This window comes from Protopterus annectens, chromosome 6.part0 (assembly GCF_019279795.1).
Source record: "Protopterus annectens isolate FY-2018-M chromosome 6.part0, PAN1.0, whole genome shotgun sequence".
Classification (NCBI taxonomy): Eukaryota; Metazoa; Chordata; order Ceratodontiformes; family Protopteridae; genus Protopterus; species Protopterus annectens.
Genome location: NC_056737.1, coordinates 850,628,365 through 850,649,015, shown reverse-complemented (window position 1 = coordinate 850,649,015; position 20,651 = coordinate 850,628,365). Strand labels below are relative to the sequence as shown.

The 20,651-nt window shown below is 38.0% G+C and overlaps 1 protein-coding gene across 3 annotated transcripts in view; it reads left to right on the top strand.

Annotated features, from left to right (window-relative positions):
* The window catches only part of LBHD2 (LBH domain containing 2), a 939,756-nt gene that overhangs the window by 829,310 nt on the left and 89,795 nt on the right, over positions 1-20,651 (top strand). For all 3 annotated transcript variants that reach the window (XM_044074527.1, XM_044074526.1, XM_044074525.1), the window contains one exon: positions 7,567-7,759. In XM_044074527.1, coding sequence (XP_043930462.1) covers positions 7,567-7,759 — 193 coding nt within the window. The remainder of the gene's footprint in view (positions 1-7,566; positions 7,760-20,651) is intronic.

Below are 20,651 nucleotides of genomic sequence, written 5' to 3'. Positions count from 1 at the left end.
GGGATTTTACTTTCTGTAATAGTTCTATTAATAAAGATAGAAATAGGGTAGGCAATGGCTTTAGCTGCAATTTGCAGGTATTCTGCAGGTAGACAGTCAGCAGAAGGGGTGCATGGCTTGAGTTTTTGAAGGAGGTTACAAATGAGGGATGTAGATACTGGTTGTATGTGAAAATAAGGAACTGGATTTGTTGTGGTATTAGGTGAGAGGGAGCTAATGGGTGGTAGAGTATTAGCTAGAGTTTGTATGGCTTCTGTAAAGTAGTTGTTAAAGGAATCAGTGATTAGCTTAGGGTTATTGTGGGTGATTCCTGATGGGGTAGGAGTCTTGAAGTGCCCTGGCTGAAGTAGTTTGTCCATAGCTGACCAGAAACTTTGTGGTTTTTGTTTGTGGGTTTGTTGGAGGTGGAGGTAAAAGTTTTTTTGCCTAGCAAAATTTCCTTTTTGGTGGCATTTCTTAATTGTTTAAAGTAATGGTGATCTGATGGGCTTTTAGAGGCTCTCCACTTGGCCCAGATTTTATTTCTTAGGAGGATTTTTTGCCTAGTTTGTTTTGTGAGCCATGGGGCAGTTTTGGTCTTTATTCGGGAGGAGCGACAGGGGGCATGGTAATCTAGGATTTGAAGGAATCTAGTATTAAAGTAGGTAACTGCTTTATCAAGTTGAAGATGGAGCAGTGGTGACCAGTCGCATGCCTTCAGTTCTGTTTGGAAGTTTTTAGGGTAAAAATTTTTTTTTTAGAATGGGAGGTTTTGAAAATAGTAGCATTGGGGCTATGAAGTTTTTGTTTAATTATGTAGGTTCGAGCATGGTCACTGATGTCATCTGGAAGGGTTCCTGGTTTATAAGTAGTAGGGTAACTGTTTATGAGGATCCAGTCTAGTGTGGTTTCTTTACCACTTTGTTTGTGGGGTCTAGTAGGGGTGGTTATCATTTGTGAGAAACCATAAAGATTTATGTGGTTAATAGGATTGGGGGACCTACAGGTAGCCCAGTCTATATTAAAGTCACCTAACACAATGGTTTCCTGGGGTAGGTGGGTAGATAGGCCACTAAGTATATTTTGTAGTGTACTGATATTGTTTCCGGTGGGGAAGATAGGAACAGATTATATAGATGGATTTATAGTTATTGATTTGAAGTTTAGCTGTAAGGGTTTCTGCAATGGAGTTTGTGGGAAGTGGCACATTGAAGAGCGATACTTGGAGGTCTGATTTATAAAACATGGCTACCCTCCCACCCTTTTGGGTAATATGGTCATATCTCAGGACGTTATATCCTGGGGGGGGTAATCTCATGGTCTTTGGTTGAAGGTTTAAGCCAGGTTTCAGTAATACAGAGGATATCAAATTTGTGTACATCTAGGAGTGCATGAAGATGGGATATTTTATTGTTAATTCTACGGATGTTAAGGTGCGCTATCAAGTGGGAGTTAGATGAACTTGTTGGGGTAGAGGCAGTATCGGGTTTTTGGTTTAGTGGGTCACTGGGAAGTCTTGTATTAGGGCCAGGGTTTGGATGAATATCACCATCTAATAGGGGATGTTGTTGAGGTTTTTGTATTAGTTTTATGATTTTATAGTAGTTGTTAGGGGGTTTGTTGTCATGGAAGTAAGTGATATGGGTAGATTTATGGTACTTTGGAAGTATATAGCTAGAGGTAGAGGCTATGTTAATGTGGTTGAGGGAATTTATATGTGAAACTGGTACAGTTTGTTGGTAGGGGTGGTGCTGGTTAAGCAGAGAAAAATGTTCAAAGAAGGTTAGTGTGAATGCTAGAGTTAGGGAAGCTAGAATAGTAGGTAAGAGTAGGAGGTATGTGTAAATAGAGTTATGTTTAGAGGCCATTGGAATGAATAGGAAAAGGTGACGTGAGATGAAGGAAGGTGTCTTGTATTATGTAGAAATAATGGTGTCTAGTAACAGGTGAAAATAAAGGTGACAGAAGGAGGGAGAGAGAGTTGTAAGAGGTAGATGGGACTGAGGAAAAAAGTGTAATATGAGTTATTATAAGGTTGCAGTATGAAAGGAAGTTAAGTTTAGTTGGTAAAAACAGGAGGTTATAGTAAGGACAGGTAAGGGGGAGGGTGTAAAGGTGTTAAGTAACGTTAAGGAATTATTGTTGGGAGGGGGTGTTCAGTGGAAGTAGACTGTGATAGGTAGATGAGGGGTAGGGGGTGTGGCTATGGAAGTGTAAAGCTAACAGCACTGGGGGTGGGTGGGAATTGGGGGTAGGATAGGGAAGCGGAGAGAGCCCGCTGGGCGAACGGATCAGGTTAGAGCAGGTAGAGGAAGAGTTAGCAGAGACAGAGAGTAGCAGGTTCCAGGTGCAGTGAAGGTGGTCAGAGGTAAGTAGAGTTTAGTACAGCAGGTTGGAGGTAGAAAAGGATAGTGGAGTGGGAGGAAACAGAAGAGGTATAATGGAGCTAGAAGTTGTTAAGAGAAAGGGATAAGAGCAGCAAAACAATGCAGGAAGATTAGCAGCTAGTCAAGGGGAAAAATCTGAGAGAAGATCCAGAGAAGAAAACTAGGGAAAGTGGGGGAATAGTTATAGCCTAAAGCTAGCTTGGAGCACCACCTAGTGGGCAGACAGCATAATACAACAAGGTAACTGTGATAAAGGTAGCAGGTAGGGGTGAAACAGATATTGGGTCCAGGGAGTATGGGAATATGGTAGTAGGAACACAGATAGAGAGGAGTATGGCTGATGGTTTCCTGACTCACTGGTTTAAATGCTATCTCTACTAGGTACATGATAAATTACACAGAAACAGTCTACAACCTATACTAGGTAAAGTGTAAATTAAACAGATATACTTGAAGAAGTAGGACTTGGGTGTTGCATACTTTCTTAATCCGTTAGAAACAGGGAAGAAAACAAATCACTGGGGCAGCAGAAATCTTTGGCCAGGCATTGGGATGACTGGAATTGGATGAAAGGGGTCCTTAAAGACCAGGCAGGTCCTTTAGTGCAGGATAGGAGGTTCAGAGCTAGGAGGAATTAGAAAGATAAAAACATATGAGTAAGTTAGGGGTTAAGGCAAAAAGACTAATTAGTAGTACAGTTAAAACAATCCTGGTAAGAACCAGTTCAAGCAGTAATGAACAATATATAAGGAATACTATAATGTCAGTCTACAGTTACAGCTTCTAGTCGACAACTAAGGCATGAAATAAGTAAACAGTAATCAGTAGGCACAGGGGAATGGAGAAATTCCCAGAAATGTGCATTAATTAGGAGCAAGCGAGGTACTTGTAATGCCTGTTAACATATAAATGGCTGGAATTACATTAAGCAAGTTAAATGGCAGACTTATTACCTGGATATATATATATATATATATAAGCTACATCCTAGGCAAGTTATATTTAAACAAATAGTTCTAGACAAGTTACCAAAAGTAAATGTGCAAGGTAAAAGCCACTTGGAAATAGGTTGTGTGCCCCATGGAGGTTACCCAAATGAGGACTAAGTAGTCAGGACACTACACAAAGGATTTTTTGTGAAGAACTCTAGGAAAAGGTAAGCAGGTCTAGTTTAAAGGGAAAGTAGTCAACAGGGGTGCTAGGCAAAAATTAGTCAATAAGACCAAGGTGCACACTCCAGAATAAGCAGGCATTTGCAGTAAAGTGTAGAACAATTATTTAAACATGTAGAGTGGTTGGCCCAGTCTGTGTTCCACACTGAAAGGGTTCAGTAAATCAGCAAAAAGCCTTACAAGTAGCTAACGCTAGCTGCAGAAAAGTAAATAAAAATATGTGCGTGCAGTAGGATCGTGTACAACAATGCAGGGTGCCCAGGTACTGAAGTAAGCACTCAGAGAGAGGGTTTAGTTATCCTTGTCCTATGCTTGTTTTCAGGTAGCACTACACATGCAGGATAGTAAAGCTGCATCAGGTTGATATTAGGGTAAGACACCTAAGCAAAAACACAATTATATATATATATATATATATATATATATATATATATATATATATATGTGTGTGTGTATGTATATATATATATATATATATATATATATATATATATATATATATATATATATATATATATATGGGTCTACTTCTATTCGCTGACAGCCCATTTCACTGAAACCCATTTAGTTGACAGCTCATTTCATTGACAAAAGTATTCAAGGCAAAAACCTGGGTTTTGCCCCCACTGTTGGGCGACTGGGGAGTTGTTATATTTGGTGGGGGGGGTGGGGGGGGCACAGCCCCGCATTGAGGTGTGGGGCAGCCCCACTAGAATGTTTGTCAATGAAATGAGCTGTCAACGAAATGGGTTTCAGTGAAATGGGCTGTCAGCGAATAGAAGTAGACCAATATATATATATATATATATATATATATATATATATATATATATATATATATATATATATATATATATATATATTAGGGTAAGACACCTGAGCAAAAATGCTATTAAAGTTGTTTCAAGCACCATCTGCAAGTGAAAGAGAATGCATGCAGACCTTGTATAACTACAGCAAATAAACAGTGCTTTCTTCACATTAACAGCATCTTACACTAAATAATATTAATAAAAAGGTTAGACTAGCAAAGGATTACAGTATGCTGTGATTCAAGGTACGCTAAGCGGGGGTGGGTAAAGATGACCACGTAGGAGGTGCCACAAAGCTGTTTTATGTACTTGTATCCCTTGCACACTTAGTTTTAATTTATGACACGATTATAACCAGTTCGCCCTGTAAAACAAATCATGGGCATAGGCTTCTAACACTCCCCAGATAGCAATGACAAATAATCAGTAGGCAAGTGCAAACGTATAAGCAGCAGTGTTAGCAATACGTTACACATCAGAAAAGTACTTTCTTAGTTAAACGAGTGAAAGTCACTAGCATTGATTGTAGGTATTAGGATGGACACCTTATAAAAAGATTAGCAGTAAGTTACAGTAAAGTCCAGAGTATAAGCAGCTGTATTATCAATACGTTACACATCAGATAAGTACCTTCTTAGTTAAATGAGTGAAAAACACTAGCATTGTCTGTAGGGGTTAGGATGAGCACCTTATAAAAAACATTAGCCGTAGTTTACTAAGAATAACAGATATACCGCTATAGTACTTATAATGCAAACATTTGTCTGGGACCAGGGGCACTCAGCAGCCAGGGCAGGAAGAGGGATAATAAAGATGGTGCCACAAAGGGCTTCCCCCCTAAATGCCCTTAGGGCAGGATGTGATGTGGGTGGGGGAGGAGACAGAGAAAGTTGGAGGCTGGTAAACGAGAGGAGGGGCAAAGGAAACAGATGATATATCGGGAATCGTAGGATAATCAGTGGTTCTACGTAAGAGAGTATCTAAAGAAAGAGAAGAGGAAGGGATAAAGTGATACAAGAAAGTGCGTACTGGTTGTGGATAGAGTTTAAAGAGAGTATAGAGATACAGAAGACCAGGTATATATATATATATATATTAGTGCATATAGTGCTGCTGCATATTTAGACAGTATAATTGCATGTGTGTACACACCACTTGGTCTCTGTATTTGCTGTTGTCCTCTGTGTATTTTGATGTCTATGAATATGTGAGCATGCTGACTGGCACTTGTACTGTCTTGCCATTTAATACAACTCTACAAAGTAGCTAATACTAAAGCTTGCTTCTGAGAGACTGGCTGATTAATGGATATAGGACAGTCAGACAGTGATGAATTAATCAATTTTATCTTCCATGCAGGTAATATATCAGAGTTTCTTTCCTAAAATAGGGACAATACATTTGAGAATTACCCATACATATATTTTGTGCTAGTTATCCCCTGCCACTTTGAGAATAATACAGCATACTCCCTGATTGCCTAGGTTTAAAGAGAAGTTCATGCTGTAGTTATGTCTAGGTTAAAACTTCTGTTTTAAGTGCAACAGTTTTAGATAGCTCTTTATAGATACATGAATAGGCAAATATTGACTGCATGATTGCAAAAATGGCATTTACAAATCCAAATCTGTTTTTTAGGGACACAATACCTCATGCTGGGGACCGTATACCTCATGCCTCCTTAAACAGATAGCTCAGTCCAGTGTTAGCTGTCCAGATGGGGCCAAATCAGGACATCCACCTGCTTCTACATGTCCAGTTTTAGGCTAGTGATCCAGCTGTTTGGGGGTGGACCAGCAATGGAGACAAATGATGAGGGTTTTATCCATTGGCCTTCCCTGTGGTGGGGTGGGGTGTATCTCAAGTGAACATGTGCTATTTAGGGTAACAGGTAGGGGCTGCACAGGGGTGGGGGTGTACCTATAGTGTACCTGTGCCATTTAGGGTATCAGGTGGAGGCTGCACAGGTGTAGGGGTGTATCTTGAGTGTACATACGCTATTTAAGATATCAGGTGGAGGCTGCACATATAACAGATGTTCTCTGTTTGCAAAAAGATGGCTAGCACTATAAGAAGGACTGTGTTATTTATGTGGATAAATGGTGTCCAAGCACTAAACCCATTGAACACCCATCTACCTGAGTGATGTCTGGTACTTGTTGACAAAATAGTAGGTACAGAAAAAAATGTGGTCCTTCTCATTAATGTAAGCCATGATTTTTCTTGTATTAGAGGACAGAGATAGAGCTGCTAGACATGTAGCTGAGGATTCAGCTTCCTCCCAAAAGATAACTCTATGGTTATTAAACATGGGGCAGTGAAAGATTTCTTCTTGGTCAGCCACAGTTTTGTCAAAAATGTTAAAGCTGTCTTTTTGCACAGTTCGCTTCCAGCCTGTTTGCTGCTTTCATTTTTGACAGAACATGGCTTATGTATTTATGCTGTTTTTAGTGAACTGAGCTGAGGCCAATTTGTGATTTCTCTGAATGATTATGTTATCTTAAGTGCACATAGTACAGAAAATACAAACTTTTTTGTGTATGTATATGCCTGCAGCTACTTCTGTGTATGATTTTTTTCTGTTGTTGTGATCTAAGTGTGAAGTGAAATCATAATATCAGAATTCAATATGCAGTTTTATTATGTAGTTCTAGTTGGGCGGCCACGGTGGTGCAGCAGTTAGCATTGTCGCCTCTCAGCAAGAGGTTCTCCGATTTGATTCTCAGCTGGGGTGCCTTCTGTGCGGAGTCTGTATGTCCTCCCTGTGGTCGCGTGGGTTTCCTCTGGGTGCTCTGGTTTCATCCCAAAGACATGCAGTAGGTGGATTGGAAACTCTAATTTGTCCCTAGGTGTGAATGTGTGTCTTCTGTGGAAGGTTGGGTGCTGGGCTGGCAACTCAACACCATAAAACTCCACTGCCAATCGAGCGGACAGATGATCCGCTGTGGTGACCCCTAACCGGGAAACGCCGAAAGAAGAAGATTATGTAGTTCTAGTTATTTCTTCTGATATTTAAAATACACTGCATTTAATACATAGTTTAATTGGCATAAATAATTTGACTATGTCCTGTAAGATATTATCCTGCAGCTTGAAAACAGTTATGCTTCAATGATTATCTCTTATTTTATTTAATAATATTCTTTATTAAAATCCCATATGAATTGTTGTCACTGTTTGTGAATCAAAATATGGTGTTATCTGCTTGCTTCTCAGATGTTCCCAGACTCAGTGCACAAATTTGAGAGGGGTCCTAAGTTGTCCAAACGGCTTCCTTCAATAGTTGTCGAACCATCAGAAACCGGTGATGTGGAGAGTGGGGAGTTGCGCTGGCCTCCTGAGGAACCGGATCAACATGCTACAGGTGAATCATCGTCCACTCTGCAGCAAGATGCTGACTCAAAAGATGGTAGGTGGTCATTACATTTGCAGTTTAGGATGTGCATATAATGGGATATTCTGGTCATAGCTGACACGTGCATGACCAAGTTCCACTTAACAATATATTTCAAAAAAATAGTCTTTTTTGATATGCACATTCACAGACATGTTGTATTAAGTAAATGCCTTTAACACAGTAGAGAACATGGTTGAAGACTGTCTCTTAGATTGTACAATTAGAGGAAAAGAATGTAACAGCAACTTTTTTTTCTAATGTTGATTTATTTGTTTACTTTTGTTAAAGGGATCAATTAAGTCATCCTTAACTATAGAATTATGGACTTCAGCTACCATGAGTGGAACAAATTGATGTTTGGTTCAGGCAGGCATACTCCATTAAAGGCATGAGTTAACTTTATCTCAAACAAGGAGTAATTTAACTTCACTCTAGAGCTTGGATGCCTTTACTTATACTTTGATTGAAGAGTGCCTGTCTGTTATGTTTTCAGGATAATGTCATATAATGAGGTAAAATGGCATGTAACACTTTTTGAAAATAATACGTTACTGAGTAATTTCCTTTTTCACCTAAAGAAATCTTAAATGTTCATTACAAAGCAAGAAAACTGGGTATAGGAATTTCTGAGCTCTGTCTCAAAAATGCTGTCTAACTGATAGGACAGATATGGTATCAGTCTTTGACTGAATATACAGGGAAAAGCGATGGCACAATGATATGATCTTCATGTTTTAATTAGAGCATACAGACACATCAGCTTTAAGACATGAGGCTCTTTCTGTCAGTGTATTTCCATGAAGATATACTCTCAGTGGGGCATGACACATACCTTGGGTAAGCTAATGTGTTTAGAAAATGCATCCACTGTGAAAAAGGTAAACAAAAATGTAAACATTAGATCCAAAATGGTAGCAAAACTGTGTATTATTTTTAATCTAGTAAGCAAGAGTTCTGTTCAAGGCACAGGTGTATCTCAGGATAAAGAAATAGTAGGACCTGTTTTATAATTAGTACACCCAAATGCAAACTAGATTTGTTGAATTTAATGTTTATGGTTATTGAATAACTAACATTTTGAGGTGCTAGTTTTGTCCCTCCTCCCTGTTTAGGACTTCTGTTGGAAAACCCAGCAGGAGAAGGAGTTCAAGGAAGAAAATGATTCTGTCTATAAACATGCCACTTAAAACAAACTGGTATTTGCCAGGAATTTAAGTAACTTGTGACATTTCCAAGAACTATGAATATGGTGTATTCTTTGGCAACACACGACTATCGGTTTTATGGTATAGCTGTGGGAAATACGCTATTTAGACTGAAAAGCATATACAAAACGTTCAGTAAGGTCTTCCACGCATATTACCTCCACTCTGTTGATATAAAACAGGTCTTAATTGTGGTGTACATTTTTAATCATGCTGTCTGTGAACAATATGCTTGCAGTTTTATGTCCACTGCATATAGAATGTCTGAAGTAAACTAGATTTCAAATCAGGCAATCCTTTCTTCCTATCTGTGATCTGTCCTTTAGGCTGTAATGAATGACTACTATTTCCTTTTGAGAAATGTATAACCCCCCCCCCCCAAGGTGTCTACTGGTGATTTAAGCACTGTGTTCCTCTTATTTATGACGCTTGTTTCCTGTGTGCCTCTAAGTAGGCATGTGTGTTTTGAAGATTGTAATTAATCTTCAGTTATGCTGCTAACTTATGCCTGTATATTCTTTGGTAGGTAGGGGGTATACTAGTCTAAATAGGTGCTCTCTTTTGACTTAAGTTGTGCAACATATTTTAGAGTAATCTGCATGTATTAATGGTCTCCCTACACCTCACTTCCATAGTTCTTCAATATATATTTAACTAAGGGTACAAGTCTGTGAGAGTGTGTGAGTGGATGCATGCGTCATGCTTGTCCACAAAGTGGTGTGATTAAGGAATATGGTAATATAGGACAGATACTTCTTAGCTACTCTTTGTAAGATTTATTCATAGAGTAGTTTATTTTTTATTGATTCTGCTGCAAGCATTCTTCATATTTTATTTTTAAAATGCAAAAATAGTTGGTCATCATACCAGTATTGAGATTATATTAGATCCTACTTTAACCTAACTTTGACTGTTATGTTCGCTGAATTACAATTTAAAAAAAATAAATGGATTTTAGACTATAGATAGCTCATCTTCTAGACACCATGTCAGCCTTGCCGTGACTGCATTGACTTTCATGTTTCTATGAAGCTGTTATGCTATCAAAAGAAGTCCAATCTGACAGAGGATACTAATGTTAAAGCCTGTAGTTATTTATAATTCTGCATTCTGTCTTTGCACAGGTGCATTACTGATACTTATACTGATGCTTTTTCTTGACTTTATTTTTCTTTGTTATAGTTTCTTTGCTATCTTTTATCCAGCTCTATGCAACTTTACTTGAATTTCAGATACAGATTCATTTGTGGTTTTATAAACAATACAGCTAGCATGCCTTCAATTAGTCGATAGTTTTCAGGTACCATGGGTATGCTAACATCAACATCTCCCAGCAGTACATTTCAGACGTAGACTTTCAAATAGAACTGGATTAGACATTGCTTTACAGACTAGACAGAGGTCGCCTCTCAGTGAGGTACATGAAATGGAATATAATGATAGTCCTTGAAGCATGTTTGTATAGTTCAATTTTTTATTAACCCTATGATTTTTCTATTAAGGAATCATGGGGTAGTTTTAAGTTCTTTCAGATGACTTTTTGAAGGCTAACAAAGGCAGATGTTAATTTAGTGATGAGATGAATCAGTGAAGTATAAAGTCTGATAGTGAAATTTGTGGTGTGACTAGACATGCTGTTTAAAATAAGCATAATATGGATCTCTGACTTTGGAGGATACAGAGTAGTTAAAGTTTAAGCTGTCATTTACTGTTTTCCACAGACCTTTAACGATGGTGTCATTTTTGTATTACCTGAAGTGAGATCCATACTACTGCACCAAATGTACATTTTTAATGGAGCATCTTAGAGAATTTCAGCATCTTTTACTGAAGTAATTATGTTACATACTTAACATCAGCATATTTGGTTACCCATGGCCAGTTTCCCAGTTCTACATCTGAGAAGAACAATTCAAAATAAAGTTTCCCAGATCACAGCCCCTTGAGGCACCACTGGTAACCCCTGTTGGTATAGATGGCGAATGGCTTCTCCTAAGTTTGATTTGATACATCTTGCTGCTTAACCGCCCATCTTATGCACTGAATTACATATAAATTGGTATTCAGTGCTTGTAGTCTTCATTTAGCCACATTTGTGAAAGTGTCAAAAGCCTGATTCAAAAAGACAAGATCTCTCCTTTAGAAACCTGTGTTGTTTATTAACTAATGAAAGTAGGTCTTTTTTGCCATTTTGGATAAGCTCATTTGTTATAGTGTTCAAGATTTTATGTAGAACACTAGGCAAGGCTGATGGGGCTAATATTATTTGGGTCTAATTTGTAACCCCTCTTCTTTATGAACTGAGACCGCTATAGCCTCTTGCTACTGTTGTGCATCTTGGATATGTCCACCTACTAAGGCTATTTTTAACATGCTTGACAGAGGTTTAGTTAGATCTTTCCTACATTCTATGTAGGAAACCACCTGGCATGCTATCTGGTCTCATGGAACTGTGTTTTTAATTTTATTTGTGGGAGCAGGCATCATGTAAGGGGTGCCATCTCATGTCTCTCCTTATCTAAGTCACAATTATATAGTTCATCTTTTGCTTATTGTGAAGTTTGCACAAAGCTTTTTTTTTCTGCAAGCACATTCACTATAACCTGTAGTAGGGAGGACATGTAATTTCGTATTCGTAATATGTTATATTTACAATTTTTACCTGTCATTTTTCTAAAACAATTAAGGAACACCTTATTACTGCTTTCAGCCTTTAAGATCAAGTTGATTCATAGTCAAATCTGGAAGATTTGATAAATCAATTAAGCAGGTACTGTGCTTTATTTAATATAGACTTGTAATTACTAGAGTAATGTTTGAAAGCTATATTTTTTTCTGTTGTATATGTTATTAATTTTGAGCTTCCACCAGAGAAGTTTTGTTACATTTATCTGCATACTTGTGCCATATGGGTATGTGTTGGAGAGTGAAGAAATTAGTAATGCCATAGAGCTTGCAAACAGTATTCTGAGAGCTTGTGTGGGTCACTGAGGTTAAAGCTGATGTACATTAATCACAGAGGGTATAGCTTTGAGTGGGCAGCAGCAAGTTTTTAGGCTTAATAGTCTGAAAGCTATGATACTGCCACTCTAGATGCATTTCTCATTATTTGTTCCAAACTGTTTTGATTCACATAGTCAGTTAATACTCGAGTGTATTAACCTAATGTTCAGTAGTTCACACATAGTATGTTTGGGTAGTTAATATCCTCCTTAATAACTGCATTTACATTGATCTTCATAGCTTACAGTTTAGTCAGAAAATCTTCTTGCTGTGAAATGGACATAGATGGTCTGTAATAGATTCCTATAATATTATATTCAGTGCCACTTATATCAATTATTTTTGTTAACAGTTGTTACCCGGGTTGCTTTCTTTGCTTCCATTACTTTATCATATAGATCCCTATAATATTATATTCAGGGCCACTTATAGCAATTATTTTTGTTAACAGTTGTTACCCGGGTTGTTTTCTTTGCTTCCATTACTTTATCATTTACAAAGACTGATACACTTCCACACCAGCATGGGAATGTGGTACTTTCCCAGGAATCTTTTATTTGCATTTTGGATCTTTAAACCATGTTTCAATAATGGCACAGATATTAGCATCCTACAAACAAAACAAAGCTTCTAAATCACCATTTTCTGTTCAGATTGCAGCATTTAGCAAAGCCACTTTTACCATTAATGTTATCGTGTATTTCATATCTTTTCTCTTGAAATTTGAAGAGGAATATATTATTAATCTATCTTAGTGCTACTTGGGTTTGTATTCTAGTGAGAGCAGAGAAAAACATCCTAACCATTTCTAGGCCTTTGATTGCTCTGACATGTGTCACCTTGCTTTTGGTCACTTTGTAGTCATTTAAATATCATCAGCTTTTCTGTGTTGTTACAAATTGTTCATAATTTGCATGGTGCTGCTCATTGCATAGCCATGTTTAACATTGCACAGTATAGATGCAGGTACCTTCAACCATACTTTTGTCTATACTGCCTAACCTTTCCAAATCACTTCTGGTTAGTGTGGTTGGTAATACCTATGGTACAGACAGCTCCCATCAGTTGCACAATGAGTCATACTGCATACTACTGGTCTGCATCATAGCCAATAGCTACTCTACTCTACTCTAGCAGGATAAGCTTGTACTTGCTCCATGCTGCTCTTAGCAGCTAATGGTTGCTCTGCACACTGCATATACAATAGTTATTTAGCAGAGCTAGTTATTTCCTCCAAAGTCCTATATCTATCTCATTAAACTGGATGTAGTACTCTGTGTATTTGAACAAAGTCTTTAAAATGCTAGACTAATATTGAGGGTTAACTTGCTTGTCTTCCCTCTAACACCAGCCTCATAGCACTTGGTATAGATAGACAATGTAGTAACTATCTGATGCTCACAGATAATTAACTTTTACTTAGTATACAACATTCTGTTTATGAGAGATTCAAATATTTAACAAACACACACTCTCACAAAAAGGACACAGACTGACAGCACACACTTCCTCAGTGCTCTTCACCAACCAACACTAAAATGTCTTAAGCTGTAAAAAAGTCCTAGCCAAAGCCTCCTAGATTGATGAAGACTAGGTCTAAACAAAAATGTAATGGTTCATCATCTTCTGGCATACCTATAGTAAAGAGCACCAGTATTTAAATCATCCCAGATAAAGTACACAGAACCACTCTACAAATAAAATATTTTAGTGATTAGTAATATTGTAGTCAGATACACCAATTTTCCACTCACTGGCCTGGGCAAAGACAGGGTAATGATGAATAGTCTTTCAGGTGCCAGGATGTCTGATATCTTAAAGGCACTTAGCATCCTTTCACTTGGAAAATATATCTATTACATGGTGGTGGTCCATGTGGATGTGAATGACCTGGCATGTAAAACCTCAAGGGATGTGGAGAGATGCATGCATGCTAGTCTGTGGTCCTTAGTGGTATCTTTCATTCCCCAAGAATGATGCCTAGGTATAAAGAAAAGATAATTGGCTTCAACAGTGGTTAAATAGTTGGTATTATTCAAGGAGAATCCATTATGTGTCAGCAAGGGCTAAAATATTTGACTGTACTATTTTCTTTGACAAGGATGGTATGTCTTTCTCAAAGCTTCTGCAGACTGGCTAAATTCTTTGCTACCTTACAGTGCATTTTTAGGCAGAGACCTGCTGCTGCATAGCCCTGTGTAGCTAACATATCAAATCCTAAGCAGGATCATGTTAAGGAAGTTCTGCTCAATGCCAGAAGTCTCAACAACAAAATGCCCGACCTTGAGGGTCACCTGCATTTAGAAAACATTCTTGTCAGTGAAATTATTGAAATGTGTTCTAATTGTTCAGAAAACTTTCCCTCTTTACCTGGGTTTTCCTCCTACCATGCTTTCAAACCCAATGGCAACTGTGGTAGCATATCCCAATTTGGCAGGGGCCATATCCCCATATCTAGGCAAATCCCCAGGGACCCAGAAACAGAGATCATTGAGCTCCAGCTCACACTTAACAAAAACTACTGTCAGTTTATAGCCTGTTAAAAGATACTGTCTATTAACTCTGATAAAAAAATATAAAGTTCTTAGCTGCAAGCATTAAACTCTGTATAAACAAAAGCACCATTACTTTGGGAGACTTTAACCACCTGTCACTAAACTGGAGCAGCTATATCTCAAATGGAAGAAAAGCCCAAAAGTTCTTAGATTTCACAAAAGCTCCCTGAACAGATTGTTAAACTCACTAGAGGGCAGAATATTCTTGACCTAATCATTCTTACTATAGCTCATTCATGCACTATTCCCTTGGTATATTCCTCCCCTGGTTAGGTCACATTTCACATTATAAATTAGTAACATTCACTATTAAAACCTCTAAACCTGAAGATACCATTCAAGGATTTCAGATGTACAAATCTTATTAAACTCTGTGATGAAGGTTCAAGACTGACTTCTTCCAGCATAACCCCAGACATTGCCTTATAACAAAGCAGCACAAAAGTGTTACTTGCCCAGCTAGATAAATGTATAGACCTGCTAAATAGAAAGGGAAGATTAAAAGCAAATTACCCTGGTGGTCCATTAACATAAATATCTGTATAACACAAAAGAAAAAAAAGCTCCTTAAAGTATCTAGAAAGATCTGAGGACCCTTGAATGAAGATAGCATTAAAAATGTTGACTAAAACTTAAGAAAAAAACTCATGAATTGAGTTTAGTATCTGAAGCTAAGGGCCTCTACAAATTCTTATTTAGTAATGTGAGAAAACTAAGAAATAGCATTCAGAGCTTATTCAAGCTGGTACTACCTACTCTTTCCCAGTAGAAGTTGCCAACATACTAGCTAATAAATTCAGTCCCAGCATCACCACAGAAATGACTATTCAAAGCCTATTTATCCCTGAAACCTTCAAATCACCCATCATCACCAAACATCATGTATTAAAGCTACACTCAAAGACTAAAAATATGTCCTCCATGAGACCTGATAAATCTGCCAGGCTGTTTAATAAACAAATATGTCCTCCATGGGACCTGATAAATCTGCCAGACTGTTTATTAATAAACAATTCCAACCAAGCCCAGGCAGAACCACTCCCCAGCTATTTAACCTGAGTTCAGCTACTAGCTTTATCCCTGAGGTTTAGCATACAGCAGTAGTGAGGCCACTCCATAAAGGTGGTATCACTACTGACTCTGGGAATTACAGGCCTGTCAGCTTGAAAAGTCTTATCTGCAATGCAATGGAACATATTATAACTGACCTGATTAACTGTGATATTAAAAATATCAGGCTAGACTGTCAGCAGTTTGGTTTTGTTAAGGGTAGGTCCTGTTTAAAGAATCTGGTTAACATCTATGAAAGAATAATACAAGCTGTTAACAGTAGTCATGCTACAGACACACGCTCACAACACCACATGCTAGCAAAGTTGGTAAGATAAATATATTACAAATAGATCTCTGTGTGGTAAAATAGATAGCAAATTGGTTAAGGGACAAAAACCGTATGGTACAGGTAGCAGGTGCTCAGCAAAGAGTATGAAGGTAACCAGTGGTTTTAAACAGGGCTTCATGAAGGGACCCCTTTTGTTTGACATTTACTTTTCTGACCTCCAAACTGCAAACCAAGATCTCTGGCTAGCTGTGTTTGCAGATGACTGCACATTGGGAGTCACTGTCAAGTCACTCTCTGACACCCAAGTCCTACAACAAGAATTTGCATGTGTAAAGACCTGGTGTGCTAACAACTGACTAGGATTAAACACTAAAAGTGTAACATGGTCACATTTAGTAAAGACACAGACATTATCCCACTTTAGTCTGAGAAATGCGTTTGAGACCTTGGTACATTAGCTGATAATTCCCTTTTGTTTGGCCATTATATAACATCGGTAGTTACAAAGTCTTTTTGCTTAGTGTAGTTGATCAACAAAGAGATATCTTCCATATCCAAAGAGGTCATTGCCCCATTATATTCAACGTTGCTTAGGACAATTATTGAAAACAATACTCTCTTTGGGATGTACATCTCTAGATGTATCAAACAAACAGAAATATTCCAGAAGTTCCTAACTCAGGGGATCACTGGCTTAAAAACTCCTAAGCTACCAGGAAAGGCTGGAACCACCACCCTATTATTCAGTGTCTTATAGACTACAGAGAGGAGATCTATACATTGCCTTCTGAATCATTAGGGTTTCAATAATCCAAAATCTTTTGTATGTTATAAATCAAATAGTCCCACAAACACCAGAACACGTGATCTATATCTTTACTAGCAAATAAAACAAGGTGGAGAGATAGGTTCATTATACAGTACTTTTCTCAGCTCTGGAATAGACTTCCATTTCAAATTAAGTAGTGTGATACATTATATTCCATTAAATAGGAACTGGACAATTGGACGGGAATTTACAAATTTTCTCCTGGCTTAACTAGCCTGGCCCTTCCTGAGAGAGGAGGTTCAGTCTGAGTGTGGATACTGGCACTGTTTAAATGGTTACAACACTCAATTGCCTTGTGTTTCCTATGATCCTAAGATACTATTGCTTTGGAGATAGTACATTCTTTAATACTGAGATGAGATTCTGAAAATTTGCTGTGGGGTGGCAAATTAGGTTAGCACCACAGAAACAGAGTGGGATTGATGAAATGCATTCTTTAAAACTCAAGCTGAAGTGCAGGTGCTGTAATTTTTTATCAGTTCAGTGATATGAGTTGATTGGTTATGTATTTCCAATGTGGCAGCCATAAATATCTCTGGATTTAAAATGGATCTCTTAACCTTCTGCACTATCCTTGAGTAACTGTTGAAATATGATTCCTTATATGCATGTCAAATTTAACTTTGCCTGACTGCTCTCTACTAAGGCTCCTCTGCACCAACTTTTATAAGACCCATTAAATGATGAAACAGTTTCATTTGATTACTGGTAAGTTCTCCTAGATGCTGGATCCTCACCAGCATCTGAGCCTAGCTATCATGATTTTTGTTGCCTTACGTACTTCTGTCTGACTCATGTAACAGTAAATGTGGTTGGTTTTATGGTAATGACCCTAGTTTTGCCATCATACATAATGACTGTGAAATCGTTATGCATCACAATCAGACATGACCGTGGAGCACTGTGCAACAGGCGGAACAGTTTAGTAAGGTATACATAATATACCTTACTGCATAACGTTGCTGTACAGTGCACAGCAGAATGCAGCGGTTGTTAGACTGCAGATAAAAATGGAGATGAATTGAACACAGCAGTGCTTTGGACACCACTAGGTACTATCCTTTTGCATTTATCTCACCAGACATCTGCAAAAGCTGGAGCGACCCCAGAGGTTTCTTATCAGGAAGATACAGGGTATAGAAAAACAAATCCTATACAGAAAGATTGAAATCCATATCATTGTATTCTGTCCCCTACAGACTACTATGGGGCAATCTGTGTCAGCCTACAAAACATAATGGACAAAGTGCTTGTATGCCTTTTTGCACTGTGTTGATGAATGCCCATGTTTAAGTGTCTTGCTTTTTCAATATAGCTTTCATGCTGATAGTTTTATTTAAGCGAAGTAGTTTTCTGGTATTTAATATTTGATGCCTGCATTCTTTATATTCCAGTAAAACATTAAAGTTGACATCTCTGTTGCCAGTCCCTATTACTTTAGCTGCCATATAATAAAGGCATAATTTTTAATAATGGCATAAATCTGCCTGGATGCTTAATTTTCTAATCTGCCATTTTTATATAATAAAGATGTTCAAATATTTTCTACTTTATCTTGTGTTTGGTTTCATGCACATAAATACCTCACAGATAGCTATGTGAACAACGTCAACTGTGTAGTAGTCTGGTCTTGGATAAGGATCATAGGTTCATAGGAGATTATTAGGCTAATAGCCCAAGAGCTCTTATAAGCCTTGCCATATTTAACCTGAGTTTTCTATGTTTTAATATCTTGGCGAACGAAATTCATAGAGATATGAGCCTATGCTATGGTATCTAATACCAAATGCCTCTATCCATGAGGGAGATGGGTGCCACCTTGAGAATAACTTTACGATTACCCATCTATTGTTCTAGGTTGTACTTGAAGAGAGTCAGGGAAGGACTTTGCTTCATGTGAATGGAAAGCTTGTTCCAAAGAAGGGGTAGTGTCTGAGAGATGTATCTGTCTCTCCAACATGATTTATTTATGTCAGAGGCTAGGTTAAGATCCCTTGAATGACTGTCCCTCATGCAGTTTGATCTACGAATGTGTAACATTTCCATCAGGGCCAGATTGGAGACTGCCCTGTAGGGCAGACACAGATTGCCCCATAGTAGTCTGTAGGGGACAGAATACAATGATATGGATTTCAATCTTTCTGTATAGGATTTGTTTTTCTATACCCTGTATCTTCCTGATAAGAAACCTCTGGGGTCGCTCCAGCTTTTGCAGATGTCTGGTGAGCTAAATGCAAAAGGGTACATTGTACTCACTTAGTGGTTTGATGAAGAATGAGTGCAACAAAATTATAATGTCCTTGATATGAATGCCATGCCCTTACATATGAGTTGTGACAGACAGAAGGACTTTCTCATCACTGTGGACACATGGTGGTTGAAGTTCTGATTACTATCAACCTGAGAACCCAGACCATTTACCACTGGGTCTACTCTTAGAGTGGTACTGTCTATAGTGTAATCAGCTGGAATATTTGCTTTCTCAAAGGGAAGAATTATGCATTTTGTTTGCATTTAGTTTAAATCCATGACTGTGGCACCATTCATTTGTCTGCATTAATCCTTTCTGCAGCTTATCATATCATTCAGAGTCAGTGATTGCCCCCAGTTTGCAATCATCAATGAACTTGGTCAGCCAAAGGTCATCTACATTTGCCTTGACATCTGAGAAATAAATACGAGCAGGAGAGAGCTTAGTATAGAATCCTGTGGTACGTCACTGATGACTGGCCTCTTGCTAGAGGTGAATTCACCCACTTTGATCAGTGATCCATTTGGCTACCCATCTGGTGATGTAGGGGGTTATGCCCAGTTGTGAGAGTTTCTCCATAATACCTGAGTGGAGAATTGTGTCAATTGCCTTGGCCAAGTCAGGGTAGGTGGTCTGCATAGTCTTTCCCTCATCCATGGCCTTGGTGACTTTTTTGAAGAAGTCAACCAGATTTAACAGACATCATCTACCCTTAACAAATCCAAACTGGGTTGGGTCCAGAGTCTACAGATTACTTATGATGACCTTGTTGATAAGGTCCATGATGATTCTTTCCATGGCCTTACAGATGAGGCTAGTCAGACTTATGGGTCTATAATTCCCTGGCTTGGTTGATGGTCCCCTCCTTGTGCAGAGAGATGATTGTTGGTGTCCTTCATTCTGCCAGAACATAGCCTGTCTGGAGGTTGTGGTTAAATAGGGATCCAAGTGGCTCTAAAAGTAACTTTTAAAACGAACTCCTTGCCGAAAGCAACCACAGCCAAAATCCTTCTTTTAACGTGTTTATTAAAACCTTGACGTTTTCACCACGGCAGCCCGTAGCTTCATCAGAAAATGAATTGAACACTGAATACATAGCATTTAACCATAAAATAGAGGAAGTGACATCATCACATTTCCTCAAAACAGCGTCAGTAGTACAATATTAAAATCTTTCAATTCAAATATACAACAATGTCAAATTTACCAAAAATAAATGTAAACATGTCATAAATGTGTGTTAAAATCAGTCCATATCATCGTACCACGATATGACAAAAAACTTCAAGCAACCATAAACTCATTTGTACAAAATGCATTAATTATGTGTGTATATATAATGCAAAAATTACAAAAGTGTGTATAATGTATAATATAATGACTAATATAGTACACCATTAATAAAAGTGACAAAAGTCATATTAAGTTCTATTAAATCCCCGAAGGGGATATTTCATCCCTATAATGTCATTCCAAACTAGTAATGCTGTAAATTACTGTAAAAGGTACTAATCCAGGACTAAATAGTAATTGCAATATAGCCCCTGTCTTAAAATTAAAAAGTTATTTTAGGTAATACACCCCTGGTTAAATAGGTTTAGTACCTTTTACAGTAATTTACAGCATTACCAGTTTGGAATGACATTATAGGGATGAAATATCCCCTTCGGGGATCTAATAGAATCTAATATGACTTTTGTCACTTTCATAAATGGTGTA